This window comes from Vipera ursinii (genome assembly GCF_947247035.1).
Source record: "Vipera ursinii genome assembly, chromosome: 4".
Classification (NCBI taxonomy): Eukaryota; Metazoa; Chordata; class Lepidosauria; order Squamata; family Viperidae; genus Vipera; species Vipera ursinii.
Genome location: NC_139514.1, coordinates 119,231,321 through 119,256,295, shown reverse-complemented (window position 1 = coordinate 119,256,295; position 24,975 = coordinate 119,231,321). Strand labels below are relative to the sequence as shown.

At 46.1% G+C, this 24,975-nt stretch overlaps 2 protein-coding genes across 2 annotated transcripts in view; one reads left to right on the top strand and one right to left on the bottom strand.

Moving 5' to 3' along the window:
• Positions 1–24,975, top strand: part of GTF2F2 (general transcription factor IIF subunit 2) — a 67,792-nt gene that overhangs the window by 32,710 nt on the left and 10,107 nt on the right. The window contains exon 6 of the mRNA XM_083362355.1: positions 14,235–14,316. Within this exon, the coding sequence (XP_083218481.1) occupies positions 14,235–14,316 (82 nt within the window). The remainder of the gene's footprint in view (positions 1–14,234; positions 14,317–24,975) is intronic.
• On the bottom strand, positions 8,652–12,678 carry KCTD4 (potassium channel tetramerization domain containing 4; the record flags this gene model as incomplete). Its single annotated transcript, XM_083362577.1, has 2 exons — positions 8,652–9,511; positions 12,663–12,678. 2 exons carry the CDS (start codon positions 12,676–12,678, stop codon positions 8,652–8,654), a joined length of 876 nt encoding a protein of 291 aa, XP_083218703.1.

Here is a 24,975-nt window from a genome sequence, read left to right as displayed (position 1 = left end):
GAGCCTCGTTGTGACTGGCTTTCAGGGTTTCCCACGGCAGAGGCAGCCTCTTCCGTAGATAATTCCCAAACGAGGCAGCCAACGGCTACAAAATCCTGTGGAACTATAGAACAGCTCGGCTGTTCTGTAAAAATGGCCAGCTCCAGAGGGGTCCCTGGAAAGAGATTGTTGTGGCGGCCACAAAGGTACGATGGCAGTTTTGCCCATTTTTGCATGCCCATCATGCCAACATGCCTGGCTAAGTGAAAATAATCCTAGATAGGAAGGAAAGCCTTTTGGGAAAAAGAGATAACCAAGGAGGAGAAGCAACCTAGAACCAAGGCGAAATTTCCAGACAGTGGGAACAGTTAATCAGTGGAACAACCTGCCTCCAGAAGCTGTGAATGCTCCAACACTGGAGGTTTTTAAGAAGAGACTGGCCAGCCATTTGTCTGAAATGGTATAGGGTTTCCTGCCTGAGCAGGGGGTTGGACTAGATGACCTTCAATGTCCCTTCCATATTCTATTCTATTCTATTCTATTCTATTCTATTCTATTCTATTCTATTCTATTCTATTCTATTCTATTCTATTCTATTCTATTCTATTCTATTCTAATTGTAATCCTATCCTATCCTATCGTATCCTATCCTATCCTATCCTATCCTTCTTCATTTATTCTAACTGATTTGAGGACGAGACGTCCACTTCAGCACGTCCCTCAACGTTGCCAGTAGACACCCATTGTCTTAATTTGTTGGCTCCAGAATTCCACAGGAAGATCCTAGATAGTAGAATTAAATATCTCAAAGTCCAAAAAAGTTGAAGTCATGTTCTTGGCTCTGTTTGCCCAAATCTCCTCTTCCTGGCTTCGTAAGTAGAATTCTCAATTCTATCCCGTGTGTCACATTTTGTTGGTGGAACCACTGAAATTTTACTTAACCAATGGTTATGGAGCAAAGTCCTTTCCATTTTCTTGCTTAGATCCTGATTTCCTCCCCCCCCCCCCCAAAGCCTGAGAATTGATTTGGTTAAAACGTCGTCACGTTTTTGAACCTAACGTTGGCCTAGTTTTCTCGACACGTTCGAGAGAACTTAATTCATAGCGATAATTACAAGTGCATCTCTTACTTAAGTCCCTTCAAACAGCTTTGTAAGGCATTTGTTCCACAGGAAAAGAAGCTTAATGTCAGATGAATAGGCCTGCCTTTCTCTCCTAAAGTGCCAGGCTGAGCAGATTTAATGTGACATTTTCACAATGGGCTACTTCCCAAGTGAACCTATAGGTGAAAATGCTTTTTGGAAACCTTAGCGGGTTTTAGAAAGAATAGTTATGTTCAGCAGATGTGATGCATGATGATTGCCTTCTGTTAGATATCCTGCATTTTCCTTCCGATGTTCTTTGCTACTGTCCATGCGAGCCCTCCAGTGTGGGTTGATGAAGATGCTGCTTCAGATGGAAGAACTAATATTTAAAGAGCGTGTCTGTGGAGATTCTCAAGTCATCCAGGTCATAGTTGCCCCCAAAAGCCAACGGGACTTTCTTGTTCGGCTGGAAGATGTTTCGCTTCTCATGCAAGAAGCTTCCGAACTGAAGAAGCTTCTTGGATGAGAGACGAAATGTTTTCAAGGAAAAAAGTGAGAAAGTCCAGTTGCCTCCTTGGGAAAAAAAAAAGCACCTTTGGGACAACCCGTAGACATTTAGCCGTGCCCTTTGCAGACGACAGGAGTCAGGTGGCCCTGAGGGCACAGGTAAATCTCCAAGGACTCTCAAAGGATGCAAATGGCCAGCCGTCTGCAAGGAGCATAAATCCTGCCATTTCCCCACCCTTCGGTCAGAGCTGAAGAAGCTTCTGGGATGAGAAGCGAAACGTCTTCAAAGAAAAACAAAGGAAGTCCACCTTTGGGGTCTAAATCCTGTAGGAATGTTTTAAGGTATCTCCAGTTCCAGCATGATGGTGACCTTTGAGAACATGGACCATGATGGTGCTGGTCTTCAATTAACCAGTGGAACAACACAGCTGCCTCCAGAAGCGGTGAATGTTCCAACACTGGAAGTTTTTAAGAAGAGACTGGACAGCCACTTGCCTGAAATGATGTAGGGATCCTGTCTGAGCAGGGGGTTGGACTAGATGATCTTCAAGGTCCCTTCCGACTTTATTATTATTATTATTAACAACCTGCCTCCAGAAGCGGTGAATGCTCCAACACTGGAAGTTTTTAAGAAGAGACTGGACAGCCATTTGTCTGAAATGGTACAGGGTTCCCTCCCTGAGCGGGGGGTTGGACTAGATGACCTCCAAGGCCCCTTCTATCTCTTGTTATTCTATATTCAAGCAGTTAATCTATTTTGAGTTGGCACTTGGAAGCTTCTCCTGACCACTTCTCACGAACCTCAATCCAGACGTGCGATGAGAATTAACATTCTGACACTCTTATATTTTTAAGAAATCCTGTTTCTCGATTTTTGTTCCACTCCTATTTTCTCAGCAGTGATGTGTTTTTCAGATACCTGCATTCAGGAGTTGAAAATTGGGTAGATGGAGTTATGTTGGCAGGGAAAGCTTGTCTCTTTTGTTGGAAGAGAGGCTGTGCTTACTCTCTGCCCTCAATTTACCAGAATTGTGCATTTCCCTCCACTAATTACTGAATTGAGTAATTATTGTCAAATAAGCCTCAAGCACTCCACTTCTTTCCTAACGCAATTTCCCTCTGCAATGGCTTCTCTATGACAGCTGTAATTGGCCTCAAATTAAAAACCAAAGGATCCACTGGTTTCAGATCCTGTTTTTTTTTTTTTTGAGAAAGGGTTAAGCAGATTTTGCTATTTGGATACCGTGACATATTATTTCTAAAGGCAGATGGGACTCCAAGTCCCTCCATCCTTCCTCAAACCACTCTTTGGGGTACTGACCTCGTGAGGCATTGTGCTAAGAATGGAATGGAATGGAATGGAATTAGAATAGAAAATAGAATAGAATAGAATGGAATGGAATGGAATGGAAAAATGGAATGGAATAGAATTGAATTGAATTGAATAGAAATGGAATGGAATGGAATGGAATGGGATAGAATAGAATAGAAAATATGGAATGGAATGGAATAGAATAGAATAGAAAATATGGAATGGAATGGAATAGAATAGAAAATATGGAATGGAAAATAATAGAATAGAATAGAATAGAATAGAATAGAATAGAATAGAATAGAATAGAAAATATGGAATGGAATGGAATAGAATGGAATAGAATAGAAAATATGGAATAGAATAGAATAGAATAGAAAATATGGAATAGAATAGAATAGAATATTGGAATGGAATGGAGTGGGATGGAATGGAACAGAACAGAATAGAATAAAACACATGCTTAAAGGGACTCCAGAAGATGGTAGAGGACAGGAAGGCCTGGAGGAACATTGTCCATGGGGTCGCGATGGGTCGGACATGACTTTGCAACTAACAACAACAACAACAACGACAAGTCATAAAAGGGCCAACTGCCTTGGAGACTCCCAACCCTTCACCACACATTCCCTTGGGATCTGTATCTCTGGCGTGGCAATTAGTCCCAGAAGCTTGCCGCATTAGAAGTGAGATGACAGCAGATGGTGCACCAGCAGGACCCAATTTTTCCTTGTGTTTTAATTTTTTTTTTTAAAAAAAAGTGGGAAACTGCTTTATTTGAACACTCTATTCACTCCTTAAATCAGGAAATTACTAATAGCAGAGAAGGCAGACCTGTTAATTACAATGCCTTTTCTGTACTGTTTGCTCACAGTTCTTTACGTTTTGCGCTGTGTAGCTTGCAAAACAGAAGTCGCTTTTAGCGGTGGCTGCTGCCTTCCTCCTATAGGATAAAATACTTTCTTAGCTGTAATTGTGGCCCAGGGTGTAAGGCCAGGGTGTAAGGCCAAAGCATAATTTGGAATAGAATAGAGCTGGAAGGGACCCTGGAGGTCTTCTAGTCCAGCCCCCTGCTCAAGCAGGAGAACCTATATCAGCTCGGACAGGTGATTGTCCAGTCTCTTTTTAAAAACTTCCAGTAATGGAGCACCCACGATTTCTGGTGGCCAGCTGTTCCACTGGTTAATTGTCCTCACCTTCAGGAAGTTTCTCCTTAATTCCAGGTTGCTTCTCTCCTTGGTCCAACCGTTGTTTCTCATCCTTCCCTCTGGGGCTTTGGAGAATAATGTGACCCCCTCTGCCTCGTGGCAGCCCCTCAAGTACTGGAATACCGCTACATCATATCACCCCTCTTTCTTCTTTTCTTTAGACTAGCCAAACCCAAGTCCCGCAGCCGTCCTTCGTATGTTTTAGCCTCCAGGCCTTGGATCATCTTAGTTGCTCTTCTCTGAATTTTTTCCCAAACTCTCAACATCTTTTTTTGTGACGTGGTGACCAAAATTGGCTGCAGTATTCCAGGTGTGGCCTTACTAGGGCTTTGTAAAGCGGTACTAATACTTTGCATGTTCTTGATTCTATGTCTCTGTTTATACAAGCCAGGATTGTATTGGCTTTTTTTTTTGGCTGCTGCTGCACACAGCTGGCTCACGGTCAAGTGATGGTCCAGTGGCTGTTTTTGAGTCAGGTCTTGCCCGGTCTGCATTTGTGCCTTTGGTTTTTCCTGCCTAAGTGTAAGACTTTGCATTTCTCCACGTTGAAACTCATTTTGTTGGACAGGGCCCATTGTTCAAGTTTGTGAAGATCTTTTTGGATCCCGGGTTGGTCTTCTGGGGTCTTGGCTACTCCTGACAGGTGGGTGCCATCTGCGAATTTAACAGAATGTGTTTTGCGTTTCGGAAAGGGGGGGGGTCCAGCATCACACCCTATAAAACGTAAAACTTTGACACCCATTCTTCTTTCACTCCTCGGATGTAAATCACACTATTGTGTGTCAAATGTGTTCCAGAGACAGGAAATAGAGCTGCCCACTGACCTAGGATCCTGGACAGAAGCAGGCGACAAAGACGTTTTTTTGAGAAATGTAGTGGATCCCTTTTCTCTACCCCAAACTTTTGTCTTCTTTCGCCGTTTAGGTTTTTTGACGACAGAAACGCCAGAGTGCTAAGAGAGCGCGGCTTCTCTAGACTGGAATCTTTACAAAGCATTGGTGGAAGAAATGTCTCTTTTTTCATCCCTGCAGATTTAAGAGAGCTACTTTTGTCTCGTGGTTAAGGCTGGGGGGGCATGAGTTCAAGTCCTGCATTAGCCATGAAAAGCAGCTTGGTGACTTTGGACCAATCACCGGGAGACGGGGAGTTCTAGTCCCGCCTTAGCCGTGAAAGGCAGCTGGGTGACTTTGGCCCAATCACCGGGAGACTGGGAGTTCTAGTCCCGCCTTAGCCATGAAAGGCAGCTGGGTAACTTTGGCCCAATCACCAGGAGACGGGGAGTTCTAGTCCTCACAGGGCTGTTGCTGTGAGAAAACTAGGAGGAGGACGTTGTGTTGTATACGTTTGCGGCCTTGGGTTGTTTGTAAAAGTAACAAAGGCACAATGTAAGCAAGCAAAAGAACCCCGCTTAGTGCCCATTAGTGTGATTGTTTTGGGAAGTTTATGATAAAATCAAATTCCGGGACTGAAAGGAGAGAGGCTTATTAGCTTCAAGAACTGGGCTGGTTAATGAATCTTTAGATGAAAGTTGAATTTCACAATTGAGTTTGGGGACTAAGCAGTACGTCAGGAGGCCTTATAAAGTGTGGAGTTGTCCTGGTCCACCACAATAAGCCCTCCACTTAACAACCATTTTCGTTTAGGGACCGTTCAGTTAGGAGTGGTGCGGGAAAAAGTGACTTATGACCATTTTTTCACACTTACGCCCCCCGCAGGATCCCCATGGGTCACGTGATCAAAATCCAGACGTTTCGCGACCGACTCCTATTTACGACGGTCGCAGTGTCCATGGTGTGTGTGTATGTGTGTCACATGAACCCCTTTTGCGACCTTCTGACAGGCAACGGGAGAAGCCAGATTCACTTTAACAACCGGGTGACTAACTTAACAACTGCAGGGATTCTCTTAACATGGGGCACTTAACAACTGTCTCGCTTAGCCATGAAAATTTTGGGCTCCGCCGCGGTCGTAGGTTGAGGACCACCAGTACAACAGGGCCATAAATGCCAGCTTGACCCGGTGGGAAGCTTCCAGAGGGAAAGCCACGCTGACTGCTCCCTTTCAGCAAAGAGTACACAAACACACCTGTTGCGGCATCGGCTTCTCGTCTCGAGACGACGTAATAGAGGCTGCCGCTGTTGTTCCTTGTTCTGAGATGGGGATTGTAGGAAGAGGAGACAGGTGAGAAAATAATTTGGGACCTGCCCCTGTCTACACACACACACACACACACACACACACACACACACACACCAGTCAGCCCCCCCCGTGGGAAAGAATCCAGATGTTTTTAAACGGCTTAAAATGTGAGCAGATTAATATGTTAGCAGGTTACTCTAAGCTGCCCTGGAGCGAAGTCAACTCTCAAAGATAACGGCAGAAATAATTGGAAGTCGTAGTAAATGGGAATCGGCGCCCGACTACAATGCGCTTAAGCTTCGTGTTTCCCTGCTGATAAAACAAAACAAAAGAACAAAAAACAGAAGACTTCATTGCTGTAGTTTGGATGGAAAACCTTGAGTTTTTAAGGAAGGAAACAATTGAAAACCTGGTTGTCTTGTTCGACAGTGTTAGCGTTGAGTTGTGGTATGCATCTCACATTTCACCATGTGTAGCCTTCTCCTCTGCCGGGTTAACTAGATTCCCCCGCCCCCTCTTATTTTGGCACGAATGTGTACAAGTAGTCCTGGATGCTTCGTTTAGTGACCATTCAAAGTTACAACGGCACTGAAAAAGTGTTTTTGTGACCTTCCCCCCCCCAGTTACAACTTCTAAACCATCCCCATGATCAGGTAATCAAAATTAATAACAATAATAATAAGAAGAAGTTGGAAGGGACCTTGGAGGTCACCTAGTCCAACCCCCTGCTCAGTCAGGAAACCCTATACCGTTTCAGACAAATGGCTGTCCAGTCTCTTCTTATAAAACTTCCAGTGTTGGAGCATTCACAGCTTCTGGTGGCAAGTAGTTCCACTGGTTAATTCAGATGCTTGGCAACTGGTTTGTATTTATGACGGTCTGTGCGATCCCCTTTTACGACCTTCTGTCAGGCAGGGGAAGCCAGATTCACTTAACAACCCTGTTGCTCACTTAACAGCCGCGGTGATCCCCTTAATGACTGTGGCAAGAAAGGCCGTAAAATGGGGCAAAACTCACTTAACGGATGTCTCACTTAGCAACAGAAAATGTTGGACTCCATCGTGGTCCAGAACTACCTGTCTTTTCTAAAAAAAAAAAAAAAAAAGAGGGATTTTTTTTTAAATGTAAAAAGATAACATCAAAGTCTTTTCTGGGACCATGAACTGTTTTGTCTCAGTGTGCTCTCTAAATTATTGTTCTCTAAAGGACCAAAGTTAATAGGAGATTAGATTAGATATTTTTCCCCACCTTTCCTTTCCTCCTATTCTTTGGATAGTCAAAAGGATGACATCCCGAACTATACATGGTCTAGCATCTTCCGTATGGCTAGTTTAAATAAAGTGGATGCCTGTGTACGGTTTCAAATCCCGCTATCTCTTCGACCTCGCAGCATGATTTACAGAACAGCAGAGTGGGAAGGGACCTCAGAGGCCATCTAGTCCAACCCCCTGCTCAGACAGAAGACCCTATTACAGGGGTCTTCAAACTTGGCCCTTTTATGACTTGTGGACTTCAACTCCCAGAATTCCTCAGCCAGCTTGGCTGGCTGAGGAATTCTGGGAGTTGAAGTCCACAAGTCATAAAAGGGCCAAGTTTGAAGACCCCTGCCCTGTTACCATTCCAGACAAATGGCTGCCCAGTCACTTGTTAAAAACCTCCAGTGTCAGAGCACCCACAACATCTGGAGGCAAGCCGTTCCACCCGTTAATTTGTTCTCCCTGTCAGGAAGTCTATCCTCAGTTCTAGGTTGCTTCTCTCCTTGATGAGTTTCCATCTGTTGCTTCTCGTCCTGCCTTCAGGGGCTCTGGAGAAGAGGTGGACCCCCCCTCCTCTTCTTCGTGGCAGCCCCTCAAATGTTGGAAGACTGCTATCATGTCACCCCTGCTCCTTCTGTCCATTAAACTAGACCTGCCCAATTCCTGCACCCGCGCTGCACATTTGAACATCAACCATTAGAGAGACACACAGTTTTCCCCTCTTCAACCAGGATCGGCCCAGAAAGATAAATAAGAGTCAGGACGAGGAAGCATTTTTTTGATCGTTCTCCAGCGGAGGAAGAAGCTGCGCATTCTGTCCACGCTGAAATGCAGACCAGCCTGTTCGTCCCCTGGCATCTGCGTGAGAAAAGCCAAAGCCAGCAAACACAGATGGAGACGGCTTCAGCGTTCGCTTTGGCTGTTTATCACATCTAACAGACACCTTTTTATTTACTTATTTATTACGCTGGCGGTTATTAAAACGGACACAATGAATGAACCTTGGCAGGTGGACTTTTACAAATGTTACATACCGCAAGTTCTCATGAATTGATTAGCCGCCGGGCTCCGGGATTGGCAGTGCCGGGTAAACCGCCGGGCGATGTTTGGAAGTTTTAAGGAGGCCGACCGGCTGCATGCTTTGAGGCCTTTGGTGCCAGGGACATTACTTGATGAAATGAAGCGCGTCGCTGTGGACAATCGACCCTTTGGAGCAATCCAGGCTGGTCAGCAGTCTGAAGCCGCACTTGAGGGCCATCATGATGGCCTCAAACTTGAGCGTTTCCAAGGTGCAGACGAAGGTGTTGTCCTCCTTCAAAACCAGCCGGGTCCCGTTTTCCGACTTGATGAAGTACTTAAACTGAATGATGTTGGAAGAGACCGTAAACTCTTCGGGGAAGCCGTCCAGCCTGCTTTTCGAGACCAAAACGATGCGGGATTTGATCTTGGCGATGAAGTCGGGCGCGTTGCAGAAAATCCGCAGGCCCTGGGCACGGTCGTGGCTGTCGGTGATTTCCAGGAAGGTGGCCTCCCGGGATGCCAGCTGCTCCTTCTGCCACCTGGATTTCACCGCCTCGGTCAAGAGGTGGAGCTGGAAGAATTCGGCCTCTTGGGCCAGGAGTTGGTTTTCCTTGAAGCCCTCGGGGAGGAGCAGTTCCCCGTTCCTGAGGAAGTTCAAGACGTGCCTGAATAGGAGACCGTCTCTGTCGATGAAGAAATGGCCCTCCGCGTCGAAGGGGCAGAGCGTTTTGCCGTTCACCAGTCTCTCCAGGAAGGAGTCGGCGTATTTGACCAGAGTTTGCCTCTGGGTAACGTAGAGGTAGCCCCCCACGTTGAGAGTCACCGGAGACGTGTTAGAATTCTTGCCTTGATCGCTGCCTTCCGACTGGCTGCCTTTTTCCCCGTTCTCCATTTCACGCCGGAGGGCTTGTCGGCCTGGGATGCTCCGGTGATGGCTAGGATCGCCCTCCTGGCCGGCTGGCCACCTCGCCTTGCCCCTCTTTTCTGCTTTTCCGGCCAGATTTCCTTCCGAAAACCCGGGAAGCGAGGCTTGGAAGGAAGTGCCCTAAGCTTTGCATGAGCTTGTCAGCTCAGCTTTGCAGTAGGTGGCGTAGGAACTGTGTGCGCTGCGCGTTCCTAGGAGCAGGTCTGGAAAGCTGAATTTGCATTTAACCGTGTGAGGGTAAGAGGATGCTTGAGGCGGGGAGGGGGGGGACGGAGGGAGAGGGGGAAAAGTGGCTTTTCTTTTCCCTTTGAAGTCCCCAGAACTGACATTATTAAGGGAGATTTTTTTTTTCTTTTCCCTTTTTCTTTTTCTGGGATGCGGAAAGTAAGAAAGTGAATGCCCGCCTGGGGGAAACCTTCAGGCAGAAAGCTAGATTTGGGCAAACGGTGAAATCAAAGAGCACGCCTTTATTTCATTCCCTGCTTTTGTGCAACAGCTTCTCGAGATACCTTTTGGAGGGATTCGTAAGCATTCTTTAAATAATAATAATAATGATAATAATAATAATAATAATAATAATAATAATAATAATAATAATGTAATAATAATAATAATAATAATAATAATAATAATATAACAACAACAAGAACAACAACCCCGTTCCGTTTAAGACGGCAGACTCGGGGGGGGGGTTTTGTGGAGAGCTTTGCATCTGCCTTGTCAGCTGGGGGCATCTTTGTAGACAAAGGCAGCAATTAAAACATTAAAAAATCCCGCAGCTCCGCTTTGAAATCCTCACCAAGAAGTGTGGATTTACTTACGTAGGGCTGCTGGGGTGAAATTTGCTTTCAAAGAGCCTGAGAAACAGGACTGTATTGTATGTCTCTGTGTGTGTGTGTGTGTGTGTGTGTGTGTGTCTGTGTGTGTGTCTGTGTGTGTGTGTGTGTGTGTGTGTGTCTCTATGTGTGTGTGTGTGTGTGTGTCTCTGTGTGTGTGTGTGTGTGTGTCTTTCTCTGTGTGTGTGTGTGTGTGTGTGTGTGTGTGATTTAGGATAGAAAGCCACGCTTCGCCTGCAAATTGCAACAGAAAAGAGGGCTTGTTGAAAATTGGATTCACGGGGAGGTCTCGGTTTCTTTCCAGCAAAAATGGGATTCCTGTTTTCTCTGGATAAGAGGATTTTGGCTGGTCAAAGCTTGGCAGGCCAATAGCACAGTCCCTTAGTAACCCTTTCGGGTTTGGAGAAAGGCGAGGGAAGCCACTGGCTTCCTTCGGTTTGTAGCTGCTGTGAGGCTGAGTTTTGAAAAAGGCAAACGTTTGCACCAAGGTGTCAGCAGGAAAAGAGGCGGCTGAGATCTCTGAAGAGTAGTCTCCGTGCCAGACCAGAAGCACAGATTCCGATTCCCAGGAGGCAGCCTTTGAAGGTAGGAGGAGCTGGGGTTGTATTTGTCAGAATCGGAGAACCAGGAGTCGAGGTGGGCTTTCCAGCTGCGGGCGTTCCTCGGCTTAGGACCACAGCTGGGCCCAACATTTCCATTGCTAAGCGAGACATTTGTTAAGCGAAGGTTGCCCCGTCTTACTAAACCTTTCTTGCCACAGTTGTTAAGCGAATCACTGCAGGGGTTAAGTTAGCAACCCGTTGGTTTAATGAACCCGACTTCCTCTCCCCCCCACCTTGACTTTGCTGGTCAGAAGGACCCCCCCCCTCCCGGGACACGGCAACCGTCCCTAAATAGGAGCTTCTAAATTTTAATCCGAATAGCCTGGGGATGCTGCGACGGTCGTAAGCGTGAAAACAGACACCAGGGGGTCCCTTTTGATGGCGTTGTAAGTTCAAACGGGTCGCCGAGGTTGGGGACCGCCTGTGTTGGGTCGGACTTTTTCGGGTGTTTTAATGCTTCCCTCTGGGTTGCAAGAGGGTCTGTGGTGTCACAGAGGCGCGACAACCCACAACTCTTTCCCGCACGGAGCCTTGCGTTGGCTGGACCGTTCCTGACGGAAGCAGCGCAGCCCTCCGGAGGGGGTCTCCAAGCGGCGTCTCCGAGCCCCACGCTTTAAAGCAGCCGCGTCTTTCTCCCCACCCCACCCCCCCCCGCAACCACTGCATAGCAGCCACACAAGGCAAGATGGGAGCGTTCTGCAGTTAGCCATGGGGGGGCGCCTTCCCCCCCACACCTGTGGAGTTTAAAGCAGCCCTTGGAAATGAAGTTAGACCCAAGACGCTGCGGAGGTCAGCCGTCTCTAACAGGTGGATAAAATCAGATGTGTTAAAAAGCACTCCGTGTCTTTCTCTCTCTCTCTCTCGCTCTCTCTTACTCTCTTTTTTTCTCTCTCTCTTAATCTTTCTCTCTCTCTCTTTTCTTTGTCTTTCTCTCACACACTTTTTCTTTCTTTTTCTTTTCTTTCTTTCTCTCCCCCTCTCTTTCTCTCTCCCTCTGTCCCCCTCTCTCTTTCTCTCTCTCTCTTTCTTTGTCTTTTTTTCTGTCTCTCTTTTTCTCTCTTCTCTTGTTCTGTCCCTATTCTCTTTCTCTCTCTTACTCTTTTTTCTCTTTCTTTTTCTCTCTTTCTCTCTCCCTCTCTCTCTTTCTGTCTCTGTCTCTTTTTCTTTTTTCTCTCTTTCTCTTACTCTGTCCCTATTTTCTTTCTCCCCTTTCTCTCTCTCTCATACTTTCTCTCATTCTCTCTTGCTATTTCTTCTCTCTCTCACACACACACTCACACACACACACACACACTCACACACTCATACACCAATCCACTGCAGTCTCGAGACCTTTGCTAAAGATCATGGGCCACATTTGACCGTACTGCACAGTGCGGATTGGTAGATGGATGGAGTTGGTTGTGTTTTTGTGTTTTGTTCTGTTTTTTTTTGACTTCCCAGTATTGGGCTGAGAGTGGCTGACCCAAAGTCACCTGGCCAGTTCCACGCCTAGGAGACAACTAGAATCTCCTCTTTATATTTATTTTATTTTATTTTATTTTATTTTATTTTATTAGATTTATATACCGCCCCTCTCCAAGGACTCGGGGCGGTGTACAGGGCAATTAAAACGCTAAGAACACACAAGGTATAAAAATTAAAATAAGGTTAAATCAATAGCCCTAATCAATAAATACATTCTAAAATTTAAAATTTTTAAAATTTGGACTCTAAAATCCAATCCAATCCACCCCCACCCCCAAACGGGCTTTCTAGCTAGCTTTTAAGTATATAGTAACAAATTCATTCACGGGCTTCCTTTCCCATCGTCGGCTGTTTCTCCTCTTGGTTTCCTCCCAGTCTGCTTTCACTTACTTTGGTCTACAAACTGCGCAAAACTAAATATATACAAGCAAACACATGACGCTAAAGGAATATTCACGCGCAACGCTTCCAGTTTCCAAGCTTTTGCCCTCAGTCGTGTGAATTCATGCCACGGGTTTTAGTCATTAGCCTGCTGTAAGGAAGGTGCGTGCCGATTGGCATATTAAATTAGCAGATTTAAAGAACGTAGACTCCTTTCCCTGCAAATATTATTCAGCTACCTTATAAAATAGCTGCTGTATTAACAGCGAAGTTATTTTTGTGCCGCTTAGTCCTGCATTTCCGGTGGAACAAAGCCATGTGCTGATATGACTTGGACGAAAACACGGAATCGTGTAGTTGGCACACCTGTGCGAGAGAAGACAGATTGATTCTTTTCATAACGTCGGGGAATGTCTTCTGTATTTATTAATGGGTTTATGTCACTAGAATCGTTGAATCAACTGGTTCTGTAGCATCTCTCCCCCCCCAAAAAAAAATAATAATTCTGCGAAGTCTTGAGAAGAGTACTTCAGGAGACATACAGGTAGACATACAGGTAGACTTATAACCACAGTTCAGCCCAAAATTTCTGTTGCTAAGCGAGACATTTGTTAAGGGAAATTTTCCCCCTTTTGTTACGACCTTCCTTGCCACAATTGTTACGGGAATCACTGCAGCTGTTTAGTTCGTAACACGGATGTTAAGCGGATCCGGCTTTCCCCCATGGACTTTGCTTGTCCGAAGGTCACAAAAGGGGGTCACGTGATCCCTCTGGGACTCTGCGACCGTCATACATGTGAGTCAGTTGCCAACTGTCCGAATGTCAGAATCCATTTGTATCACATTCATAAATGTATGTTTAAAACATTATCCCCCCATGGATTCTGGCATCTCCCGAGGAAGGAGGAGCGGATGTGGATTCAGCCTGCCTTAGGTTATTTCAAAGACCAAGGGAAACCTTTTGAACTGGGGGAACAAAGGGGAGGGTTAGGGAAGAAGGCATCTGGCCTGTGTCTCCATTTGAATCTGTAAAGGAAGAAGGCAATAACCCTAAAGATTCCAAGTTCCCTTTTTCCCACGAAAGGGATGACATGAAGTAAAATGATGGGGTGGCTGACCAAATGGGGTTGAGGGAAGGGGGGGTTGAACCAGGAGCTCTTTATAAAGTTTCAATCTGTAAAACAATACCAGGTCCTGTCTTGTATTTCCACAACCAAACATGTCCTAGTAAAAATTCCTTTTGGACTAGAACTGACTTCAAGAGTTTTTGTTTTCCTAAGATGTGGATTGGGGTGGGTCGTGACAGTGAATTTTGATCCCATGACCACGAGGATGGTGCAGTGGTCGTAAGTTTGAACAAGGGTCTTGAGTTGCTAATTTTTTTCAGTGCCGATTTAACTTCAAATGGTCACTGAACCAACTGCTGCTAAGTCGAGGACTGCCTGTATTTTGCAGAACCAAAAAACACTCTCTTTTTTGTGGAACTTGGTGCTAATTTGGGTCTCCTTCTGTTCTAGAAAAACTCTCCCTGGAAGGAATCGTGGTCCAGCGGGCAGAATGCCGACCGGCAGCCAACGAAAGTTACATGAAACTGAAAAGGTGAGGCTCCCCTTGCACGATGGGTGGGTGGGTGGGTGGATAGAGATAGAGAGGATGGGTGGATGGGCAGGCAGAGGATAGATAGAGAGATGGAGAGATGATAGATAGATAGATAGATAGATAGATAGATAGATAGATAGATAGATAGATAGGCAGGCAGGCAGGCAGGCAGGCAGGCAGGCAGGACAGGACAGGACAGGACAGGACAGATAGATTGATATGGATGGATGGATGGATGGATGGATGGACAGATACAATAGATACAATAAATTTGGATAGACATAGATGATAGATAGATAGATAGACAGAAGATAGAGATAGATAGATAGATAGATAGATAGATAGATAGATAGATAGATAGATAGATGATAGATAGATAGATAGATAGATAGACAGACAGACAGACAGACAGATGAGAGAAAGAGAGATAGAAATGGAGAGGAGAGAGAATAGGTGGATGGGTGGATGGATGGATGGATTGAGATAGATAGATAGATAGATAGACAGACAGATAGACAGACAGATAGACAGATAGAATAGAGGATAGATAGAATAGAGAGGATGGGTGGATGGATAGATGGAGAGGATAGGATGGATAGAAAGAACAGAGCGAATAAGTGGATGGGTGGATAAATAGATAGGATAGATAGAATAGAGAGGATAGGTGGATGGATGGGTGGGTGGATGGATAGAGAGATAGATAGAGATAGGATATATAGAAAGAGAATAGAGAGAATAGGTGGATGGGTGGATAGATAGATAGACAGACAGACCTTTATTGTCATTTTTTTACTGTGGGCACAGTGGCACCCATTAAAAAGGAAATTTAGTTGCTTGCTCTCAAAGTGTACACATATATAACACATATTTAAACATACTATATACAACATACGTAAAGACCTACAGCCTTACATATAAGCAGCGTGCGCATGATCAAAAGGTTGCTAAACGAATGGTGATAAGTGGAGGACTGCCTGTCACTCAACGGGACGACGTGAGGAGGATCCGCATGGGCCTGATCCTGACCTTGCAGGGCTAATGTATCCCACAAGACCAAAAGCCCCCTCAAGGGGGATTCACTTTAACAACGGTGGCAAGAAAGGCCATAAAATGGGGCAGAACCCCACTTAACCAGTGTCTCACTTAACCACAAAAATTTGGGGCTCCATTGCGGTTATAAGTCGAGGACTTATTGTTAGAAGTCCTTATATTGTTTCTGAAAAGAAATAGAGAAAAAAAGGAGAATCTTGCTGTTTAAAGTTTAAAGCTCCATTTTCAAGTGTCTGGTTTTTTTTTTTTTTAAAAAAAAGAGATTTCCATTTAAAAGTTACATTTTCAAGAAGAAAGGTCTGAAAATTAAAGGCTCCGGAAGCTTTGTACTCCGATCGTGAGAGCTTCACGAAAGACGTGGGATTCATTAGTCCTTTTTCCAAGCTGCCCTATACCAGGAACCACTTACTTCAAAGTTCTTCCGAGGAGCTAAAGATCCTTTTCATCTGAGCATGAAAGAAAATTTAAAAAAAAAAAAACCCTGGAGAAGACTCATTTTAGCAGATTTCTCCACTTGAACTCCTAGCGGTAGAGGTGCTGCGAAATAAAGCGATTGGCTTTCCTTTAAATCAGAGCACCTGGAGCGATTGCAGAGATGAATTTTAATTCGTGCCCAGGAACCTTCGTGTTGTCTTCTCCAGTCCACAACCACCGATACGCCTTCCAAAATCTAACTCGGATCCCCGGGCTTCTCGGTTGAAGATGGAGCAACGGCTGGCCTCTGTCCGTATTCTCTGGAGTTATCCCAAAGGCAACCGGACTTTGTTTTTCCTCGAAGAGGTTTTGCTCCTCATCCGAGATGCTTCTTCGCTTCTGGCTGAAGAATGGAAGGGTTTAGATTCCTTGCAGTCCTCTTCTTGTTTGCACTCCCTCTGAGAGTTGTGGAGGCCACTTAGATGTTTTTGGATGAGAAGCGAAACCCCCAAGCTCAGAGAGCACAGAGCCCCCTCCCTCCTCCTCCCTCTTTCCACAAACCTTACCCCCTCCCAACACTGATGATGGTCCCTAGTTGGGACGTGAAATGTCTGCAAGGAAACCCCCAAGCTCAGAGAGCATCAAGGACCCCACAGCCCTTCCTCCTCCTCCTCCTCCTCCTCCTCCTCCTCCTCCTCCTCCTCCTCCTCCTCCTCCACTCCTTTCTAGCACTGTAACCTAGTTGGGATGTGAAACGTCTGCAAGGAAACCCCCAAGCTCAGAGAGCACCAAGGACCTTCAATCCTCCTCCTCCTCCTCCTCCTCCTCCTCCTCCTCGTCCTCCTCCTCCTCCTCCTCCTCCCTGCAAACTCCTCTCCATTCCAGCACTGATGATGTTCCGTAGTTGGGTCATGAAACATCTGCAAGGAGACTGCCCAGCTCAGAGAGCACCAAGGACCCCACAGTCCGCCTCCTCCTCCTTCTCTCCACAACCCCCCTTCTAGCCCTGATGATGTTCCCTACTTGGGTCACGAAGCTTCTGCAGGGAAACCACCCAGCTCAGAGAGCACCCGGGACCCCACGGTTCAGCCCTGAGCTACAGATCTTCTCCTCCTCCATCGGTGTGACCAAATCCTACTGTTTTCATTTGGCTTCTGCCTAGTTTCTTCCTCTGAACTACTAGAGGGTTTGAAGTCCACAAGTCATCAAAGGGCCAAGTTGGAAGACCCCTGGACTAGTCCATTGTCGCTGACCAAGACAGTTAATTTGGCCACCTCTGCTAGTTCAGTCCACTTTAAATCGAGGCTGCCGTCTTTTCTTGACCTGCTGGGTGAGCGGAAGGCTAGTCCTCATGAGCCTCGGGCGAGGTCCGTGGATGGAGAAGGGGAAGGATTGGGCGAGATGTCGGGACATCTCCTGGCGCCAACTCACCCAGTTCTGGCATTTCTGAAAGGGGAAGAGGGAGCCGTTCCAACTTCCACCGAAGAAGAACCGGGAAATGCTCGGCTTGAGAAGGAGTCCCGCTGCTGGTAGCTCCACGTTTCCGTGGGAAATCAGAGAGAGTGAGGTGCTGCCTCCCACCCTCTCCTTTTCCCTCTGGTCCCTCGCTCTGAACGAGACGAGACGCTTTTCAGGGTCTGTAGCACGCTCTTTGTGGCCCTGGTCCCTTTCTCTCTCTCTCTCTCTCTCTCTCTCTCTTTTCCTTCCTTCCTCTTCCTCTTCCTCTCTCTCTCTCTGTCTCTCCTTCCCTCCCTCTCTCCCTTCCTTCCTCTTTCTCTCTCCCTCCCTCCCTCTCTTTTTCTCTTCTTTCCTTCCTTCCTTCCTTCCTTCCTTCCTTCCTTCCTCTTTCTCTCTCCCTCCCTCCCTTCCTTTTTCTTTCTTCCTTCCTTCCTTCCTTCCTCCCTCCCTCCCTCCCTTCCTTTTTCCCTTCCTTCCTTCCTTCCTTCCTTCCTTCCTTCCTTTCTTCCTTCCTTCCTCTTTCTCTCCCTCCCTCCCTTCCTTTTCCTTCCTTCCTTCCTTCCTTCCTTCCTTCCTTCCTTCCTTCCTTCCTTCCTTCCTTCCTTCCTCTTTCTCTCTCCCTCCCTCCCTTCCTTTTTCTTTCTTCCTTCCTTCCTTCCTCCCTCCCTCCCTCCCTCCCTCCCTCCCTTCCTTTTTCCCTTCCTTCCTTCCTTCCTTTCTTCCTTCCTTCCTCTTTTTCTCTCTCCCTCCCTTCCTTTTCCTTCCTTCCTTCCTTCCTTCCTTCCTTCCTTCCTTCCTTCCTTCCTTCCTTCCTTCCTTCCTTCCTTCCTTCCTCTTTCTCTCCCTCCCTCCCTTCCTTTTCCTTCCTTCCTTCCTTCCTTCCTTCCTTCCTTCCTTCCTTCCTGCCTTCCTGCCTTCCTTCCTTCCTCTTTCTCTCCCTCCCTCCCTTCCTTTTCCTTCCTTCCTTCCTTCCTTCCTTCCTTCCTTCCTCCCTCTCCCTCCCTCCCTCCCTTCCTTTTTTCCTTCCTTCCTTCCTTCCTTCCTTCCTTCCTTCCTTCCTTCCTTCCTTCCTCTTTCTATCTCCCTCCCTCCCTCCCTCCTTTTCTTTCTTTCTTTCTTTCTTTCTTTCTTTCTTTCTTTCTTTCTTTCTTTCTTTCTCTTTCCTTGCTTCTTGCCTCCTCTCTCACCTTCCTTCCTTCCTTCCTCCTTCCTTTCTCTCTCTCTTTTTCTATATTTCCTCCCTCCTTCCACTTCCCTCCCTCCCTCCCTCCCTTATCACGCACTAGGAACCTGGCAGCCCTTCCCTCTCCTGTTGTGAGGGATTTAGGGACACCCCACCCCAGTTGTGAGAAAACGTAACTAGTCTTCCTAAAAGCCGTGGAAGGACTCTGCACACCGTCTCAGGCTGTTGAGAATTCACGAGCCTGCCAGCAGCTTCGTGCTTTGAGAAGGCAGAGGGAGCAGGGAGAGTGGCAGATGGGGATGGATTGAATGGACTCTGTGTGTGTGTGTGTTTGTGTGTGTGTGTGTGTGTGTGTGTGTGTGTGTGTGTATTGCAGGGAAAGGGGCTTGATTTATGCTGAATGCCTGAAGCAGCAAAGATTCTGTAGAGTGCCCACCCAAGCAGCAGCAAAGATGGATTTGGGGAGAGATAGTCGTAAACAAGTTAGACAATGCAGAGCAGCATCGTTCAATTATCACCCGGTGGGAGAACAAATGCTAGAAGTTTGCTGTACACATATCTTTAATGGTAGTGTTAACGAAACACGGTTAACACCTTCGGGGCATTGTTGGGGCACCCATTGTGTCTTCCTTTGGACTTTTTCTCCTGGTGGCGTGTTTGTATCTTTGTCTTCCTCCCCCCCCAAAAAAAAACCCCCTTTTTACTTTCCCTAGCAGGAAAATCAGAAAACTAGTTGTCGTTTTAAGATTACCAACAAAGGAGAATATATTTGTAGCCCAGAGTTGAAATGTGGGGTCCTTGTTGCTCTCTGAGCTTGGTGGCCTTTTTGCAGACCCTTCATGACCCAACTAGGCAACATCATCGGTGCTTTGAGTAACAAGACACCTGCAAGAAAGCAGCCAAGCTCAGAGATCACCAAGGACCCATTTTAAGACTGCAGACAGGAAGTAAATTTCTAAGCAATTGCAGTATATTTCCAAGCAATTCCTGAAGGTGGCTTTCTTGCAGACGTTTCATTACCAAACTAGGTAACATCATCCATGCTGGAAGGCAGCAAAAGGTTTGCTGCTTTTCTCTTCTCGCTAGCTAGCTTGGACAAGGAGCCCACAAGATACCGCAACGCGTTGCGATTCCATTCCCCGTTCGGCAAAATAGATATTTCTCAACCCTAGCCTTGTTGCATCTTGGAAGAGTTAATGCTGCGAGATTTATCGTTCCTTAATTAAAAACTGTCATCTTCCTGCAGCTGATGAAACATTTTTTTTATCCCTACACCGCTATTTTTACATCAGCTAACATCAATATTATTCTCGATTTTTTAATATTTTTTTTTTAATTTGGACGAATGCTGTTGCTAGTTCCTAGTGCAAAATTAGGTGTTCTTCGAAGTTTTTCAGGTGGAGATTTAATTGGGTTCTTTCCCCACACACACACACACACACCAAAACACACTCCTAGCATTGTTCAATCCTATTCTAGCTTTATGCCTCATGCCGTGCTAGCAGATGTCTGTTATCATTTTAATGAAAGTCAGGAAAATATGAGCGTTTAATGACTCACCGCTCAATCTGGACGGTGCGCGAGACGCTGGCTTAGAAGCCTCTCTCTTGGAGGAGGTGTAAAGGACATCATGCTTTTAGAAGCCTGGTGCTTTGTGACATAAATAAGTCCCTTTTGTGCTTCTCCCGAGGAAGAAATATTCCAGATTTTATGGGCTAAGAAGGTCCCTGAGGCCGTCTCCTTAGGGGATAGTTAAAACGCCTGCATCGCACTTTTGAATGCTTCATTGGAAGCTCGGTCCAGAATTGGCAAAAACCATGCACAGAGAGGCAGTCCTCCACTTAACGACCGTTTTCTGTCGTTGAGCGAGACTTTTGTGCAGTGCGTCTTGCCCCGTTTGCACAACCTTTCTTGCTGTAGCTGGTAAACTAATTGCTGCCGTTGATAAGTTAGCCACACGGCCGTTAAGCTTCCCCGTTGACTTGTCAGAAAGTCGCGTAAGGGGTTCCCCCGACTTTGTGGGCGCTGCAGCCGTCATAACTATGAGTGAATTCTGCTCACGTGGCCCTGAGGAGGCTGCAAAGGTCGTAACTCTGAGAAATGGCCATAGGTGCTGTTGTAACTTTTTTTAAAAAAAATCCCATTTATATCCCGCCCTTCTCCGAAGACTCAGTGCGGCTTACAAGCTTAGCAGTAGCCTTCATTCTATGTATATGCCTGCTTATTAGGGCTTTCACACACCACCCCCCAAGCGGCATTATTACAAAGTCAGCTTAATTGCCCCCAACAATCTGGGTCCTCATTTTACCTACCTGGGAAGGATGGAAGGCTGAGTCAACCTTGAGCCTGGTGGGACTCGAACCTGCACTAATTGCAGGCAGCTGGTGTTACTTAAGGAGGCATTAGCCCACTGCTCCACCAAGGCTCTTTTTGAACGGTTACTAAATGAACTGTGGTAAGTAGAGGACCTGCCTGTATGGTCAACTGCCCCACCTTTTAGACTTAGCTAGGGGGGGGGGGAAACGGTCGTAAGACCCTTTTTTCAGAGCCGTCGTAACTTTGAACAGGTCGTTAAAGAAACTGACATAAGTCGAGGACCGTTAAAATAAAGATAAAAATCTGAGCACTCTACAGAATCTTTTCAGTTGTGGCGTGTGTGTTTTTTTAACCACAATAATATATCTGACCTCTAGTAGTTTGAGCATCTAAAGGCAGGACAAGAAGCCACGGATGGAAACTAACCAAGAAGAGAAGCAACCTAGAAATAAGGAGAAACTTCCTGACAGTGAGAACAATTAACCAGTGGAACTCCTTGCCTCCAGAAGTTGTGGGTGCTCTATCATTTAAACAAGAGATGGAATAAAGACCCCATTTGGGGTCTCCTGCTTGGGCAGGGGGTGGACTAGAAGACCGCTGAGGTCCCTTCCCACTCTGTGATTATTTTTTTTTTATTTTTTTGAAACTTACCAAGGAGAGAAGCAACCTAGAAGTTTGCCGGGAGCGAGAAAAATTAACCAGCGGAACGCCTTCCCTCCAGAAGTTGCGAATGCTCCAACACTGGAAGTTGTTAAGGAGAGATTGGACAAAATATTTCTCTGAAATGGTGTAGGGCCTCCTGCTTGGGTTGGACTGGATGACCTCCAAGGTCCCTCCCAGCTCTGTTGTTCTGTTTACAGAGTTGATAAGGAGACACAAGTTGAAGTCTGGGTCTGCCAGGGGATTGGGTCTTTCTGCTTGTGATCATTGTGTGAATTGCACAGGTTTAACTCATCCTTCAGTACTCCCTCAACTTGAGAGAGCAGCGCTGCAACAAGCTGTGCATCCACCCACTCACCTACGTGAAAATAAATAAATAAATAAAGTAAATAACCAGCTACAAGTCAGATATCAGGAAATTGCAACACCTCCACACCAACCAGCCCATATAATTGCAGGCTCGTTGACTTAAAAGGATCCCATTCCCGAAGTTAAATCAACGTGAACTGATTTGAAAGCAGAAAAGACGAACCGAGACTCGTCGGGGGACTGAAGCTTCAGTTCTTGCTTATTAAATATAGGTGAAGACTTTTTTTTAAAAAAAAATCAGTTTATCAATGCGTATTGCCTAGTAATTTCCAGAACAGAATGTCCCTGGATTGAATTTTAAAACTGGTTTTTTTTTTTTTGGGGGGGGGGGGGTGTTTGCATTTTGATCTCTTCCAAAATATATTTTTTTAATGCAGCTAAATCAACGTGTTTAAACGTTTCCATGGTCCAGACCTGGGGTCCTCAAACTTGGCCATTTTAAGACTGGTGGACTTCAACTCCCAGAATTGCCCAGCCATGCTGGCTGGGGAATTCTGGGAGTTGAAGTCCACCAGTCTTAAAGTGGCCAAGTTTGAGGACCCCAGGTCTGGACAATAAATCTTACCTAATAAGCATTTCCCATCCCCCTGCAACCTGTCGACATATATAAAACCCGTAATATATATTTCTGGTGTTGTAAAACGCGGTCAAGATCTTCATGTTAAGAAAGCTTCAAAGAGTTGAAACTAGCTCCTCATTTAAGAGCACATCTCAATATCTGGATAAGCATTTTGAGCTGGCGCCTTTATATCATCCTACCGTTCTCAGCTTAGAACAGTTCATTAAATAAAAATAAATAAAATTAAGTGACCGTTTGACGTTATAACAGCCCTGAACAAAGTGACCTTTGACTGTTTTTTCACAGTTAATGACCGTTGCGACATCCCTGCGGTCACGGGATCAAACCTGGCAACCGGCTCGTATTTATGACGGTTGCACTATCCCCAGGATCACGGGATCCCCTTTTATGACTTTCCGACAAGCAAAGTCAGTGGGGAAGCCAGACTCACTTAACAGGGTGCTACTAACTTAAGAATGGCAGTGATTCGCTTAGTGACAGGAAGGCAAGGAAGGCTGCAAAGAAAAGGAGAAATTTCGCTTAACAAATATCTCGCTTAACAACCATTCGCTTCTCGACTGCGGCAAGAAAGATCGTAAAACGGGGCAAACCAAATGTCTCAGCAGCATAAACTTGGGGCTGCATTGCGGTCGTAAGTGGGAGGACTTACCTGTATTCTTACTTGTGTTGCTGTGACTTTTAACTAGGCCTGATGGTATTTCATAGGGCAACAGTGCCTTGGTAAGGCCACACTTGGAATCCTGCATTCAATTTTGGTCACCAGGATGTAAAAAAGAGGTTGAGACTCTAGAAAGAGTCCAGAGAAGAGCAACAAAGATGATCAGGGGACTGGAGGCTAAAACGTATAAAGAACAATTGCTGGAATTGGGCATCTCTAGTTTGATGAAGAGAAGGACTAAAAGCAGCCTTCCAATATCTCAGGGGCTGCCCCAAAGAAGAGGCAGTCAAGCTATTCTCCAAAGCACCAGAAGGCAGGGCAAGAAGCAACGGATGGAAACCCATCAAGGACAGAAGCAACCTGGAACTAAGGAGGAATTTCCTGGCAGTGAGAACAATCAACCAGTGGAACAACCTGCCTCCAGAAGTGGTGAATGCTCCAACCCTGGAGGTTTTTCAGAAGAGACTGGACAGCCATTTGCCTGAAATGGTAGAGAGCTTCGTGCCTGAGCAGGGGGTTGGACTAGATGACCTCCAAGGTCCTTTCCAACTTTACTATTATTAGTTTTTGAACCCAGGTCTACCTGCAACGGGCTGACTTACAGAATGGGGTCCAAAATCCCGGAGTTTGTTACTTCTGAAATTTGGGGACCTTCATTCGAACCGCCTTGCAGGGACCCAACCAGGCCTTTCCACAACTTTCTCGGTGGCTGAGCAAAACAGTCTAACCGGCAATTTGAAGAAGCGGAGGAGGCATTGGAGACAGCTAATTCTCTCCTTTGAAAACCTGAATCATTTTTCCAAGAATTTACCTTTGCCCTTCAGAAAATACCTGATTGTTTTTCTCGGCGGCTTCTTTCTGAGCTGTCTTTCATGATCCATCCGTTGTGGTACACAGTGGCAGGTTTGGGTGGGGTGGGGGGAAAGATTCTTTTACATCTTAAATTCTTTTAATGTTTGTTTTTCTGCACAGAAACTGGGACATTTCCTCCCCACCCCCCAAGAACTTAACTTTTCCGAACTAGCTTTGCTGGGACTCACATATGGCTTGTTTGACAACATTATGTCGGATGAGTGCGGGGCGGGAAGAGTTTCCTTAGGCAGGTTTGTGTATACAAAAATGAGGGGAAACCCCCCCCATGTTGGTAGCTAAGGTTTGTTATAGAATAGAATAGAGCTGGAAGGGAGCCTGGAGGTCTTCTAGTCCAGCCCCCTGCTCAAGCAGGAGAACCTACACCATCTCAGACAGGTGATTGTCCAGTCTCTTTTTAAAAACTTCCAGTGATGGAGCGCCCAGCTTGGAAAGTCTCCCTTTCCCCTCAGCGTGGCTGGCTCAGGAATTCTGGGAGTTGAAGTCCACGAGTCATAAAAGAGCCAAGGTTGCCTACCCCTGAATTAGGGCAATAGACTTCAACTCCCAGAATTCCTGAGCCAGCATGGGGAATTATAGCCCCTTCATGACTGGTGGACTTCAACTCCCAGAATTCCTGAGCCACCATGGGGAATTATAGCCCCTTCATGACTGGTGGACTTCAACTCCCAGAATTCCTGAGCCAGCCATGCTGAGGGAAAAGGGAGAGGTTTCCAAAGCTGAGCCACGCTGGCTCAGGAATTCTGGGAGTTGAAGTCCATGAGTCGTAAAAGAGGCAAGGTGGCCTACCCCTGCGCTAGACCAAACTAGCGCCTTCAGCTTTTTCTTTGCCACTGTCATTAACAACGTGAGTGAGCAACAGTCCACCATTGCAGCGTTGCCACAATTTCTGTGGCAACATCTGTCATCTAAGAGTTGACTAGAAGGAAGAAATGCTGTATACCTCTGGAGATTCTCAAGTCCTCCACATCGCAGTCGTCCCAAGGATGCTTTTTCAAAAAGCAGCTGGACTTCCTTTGCTTTTTTCCTTGAAGACGTTTCGCTTCTCGCCCAAGAAGCTTCGTCAGGACTGAAGACATTTTCGCTTCTCGTCCAGCCAAG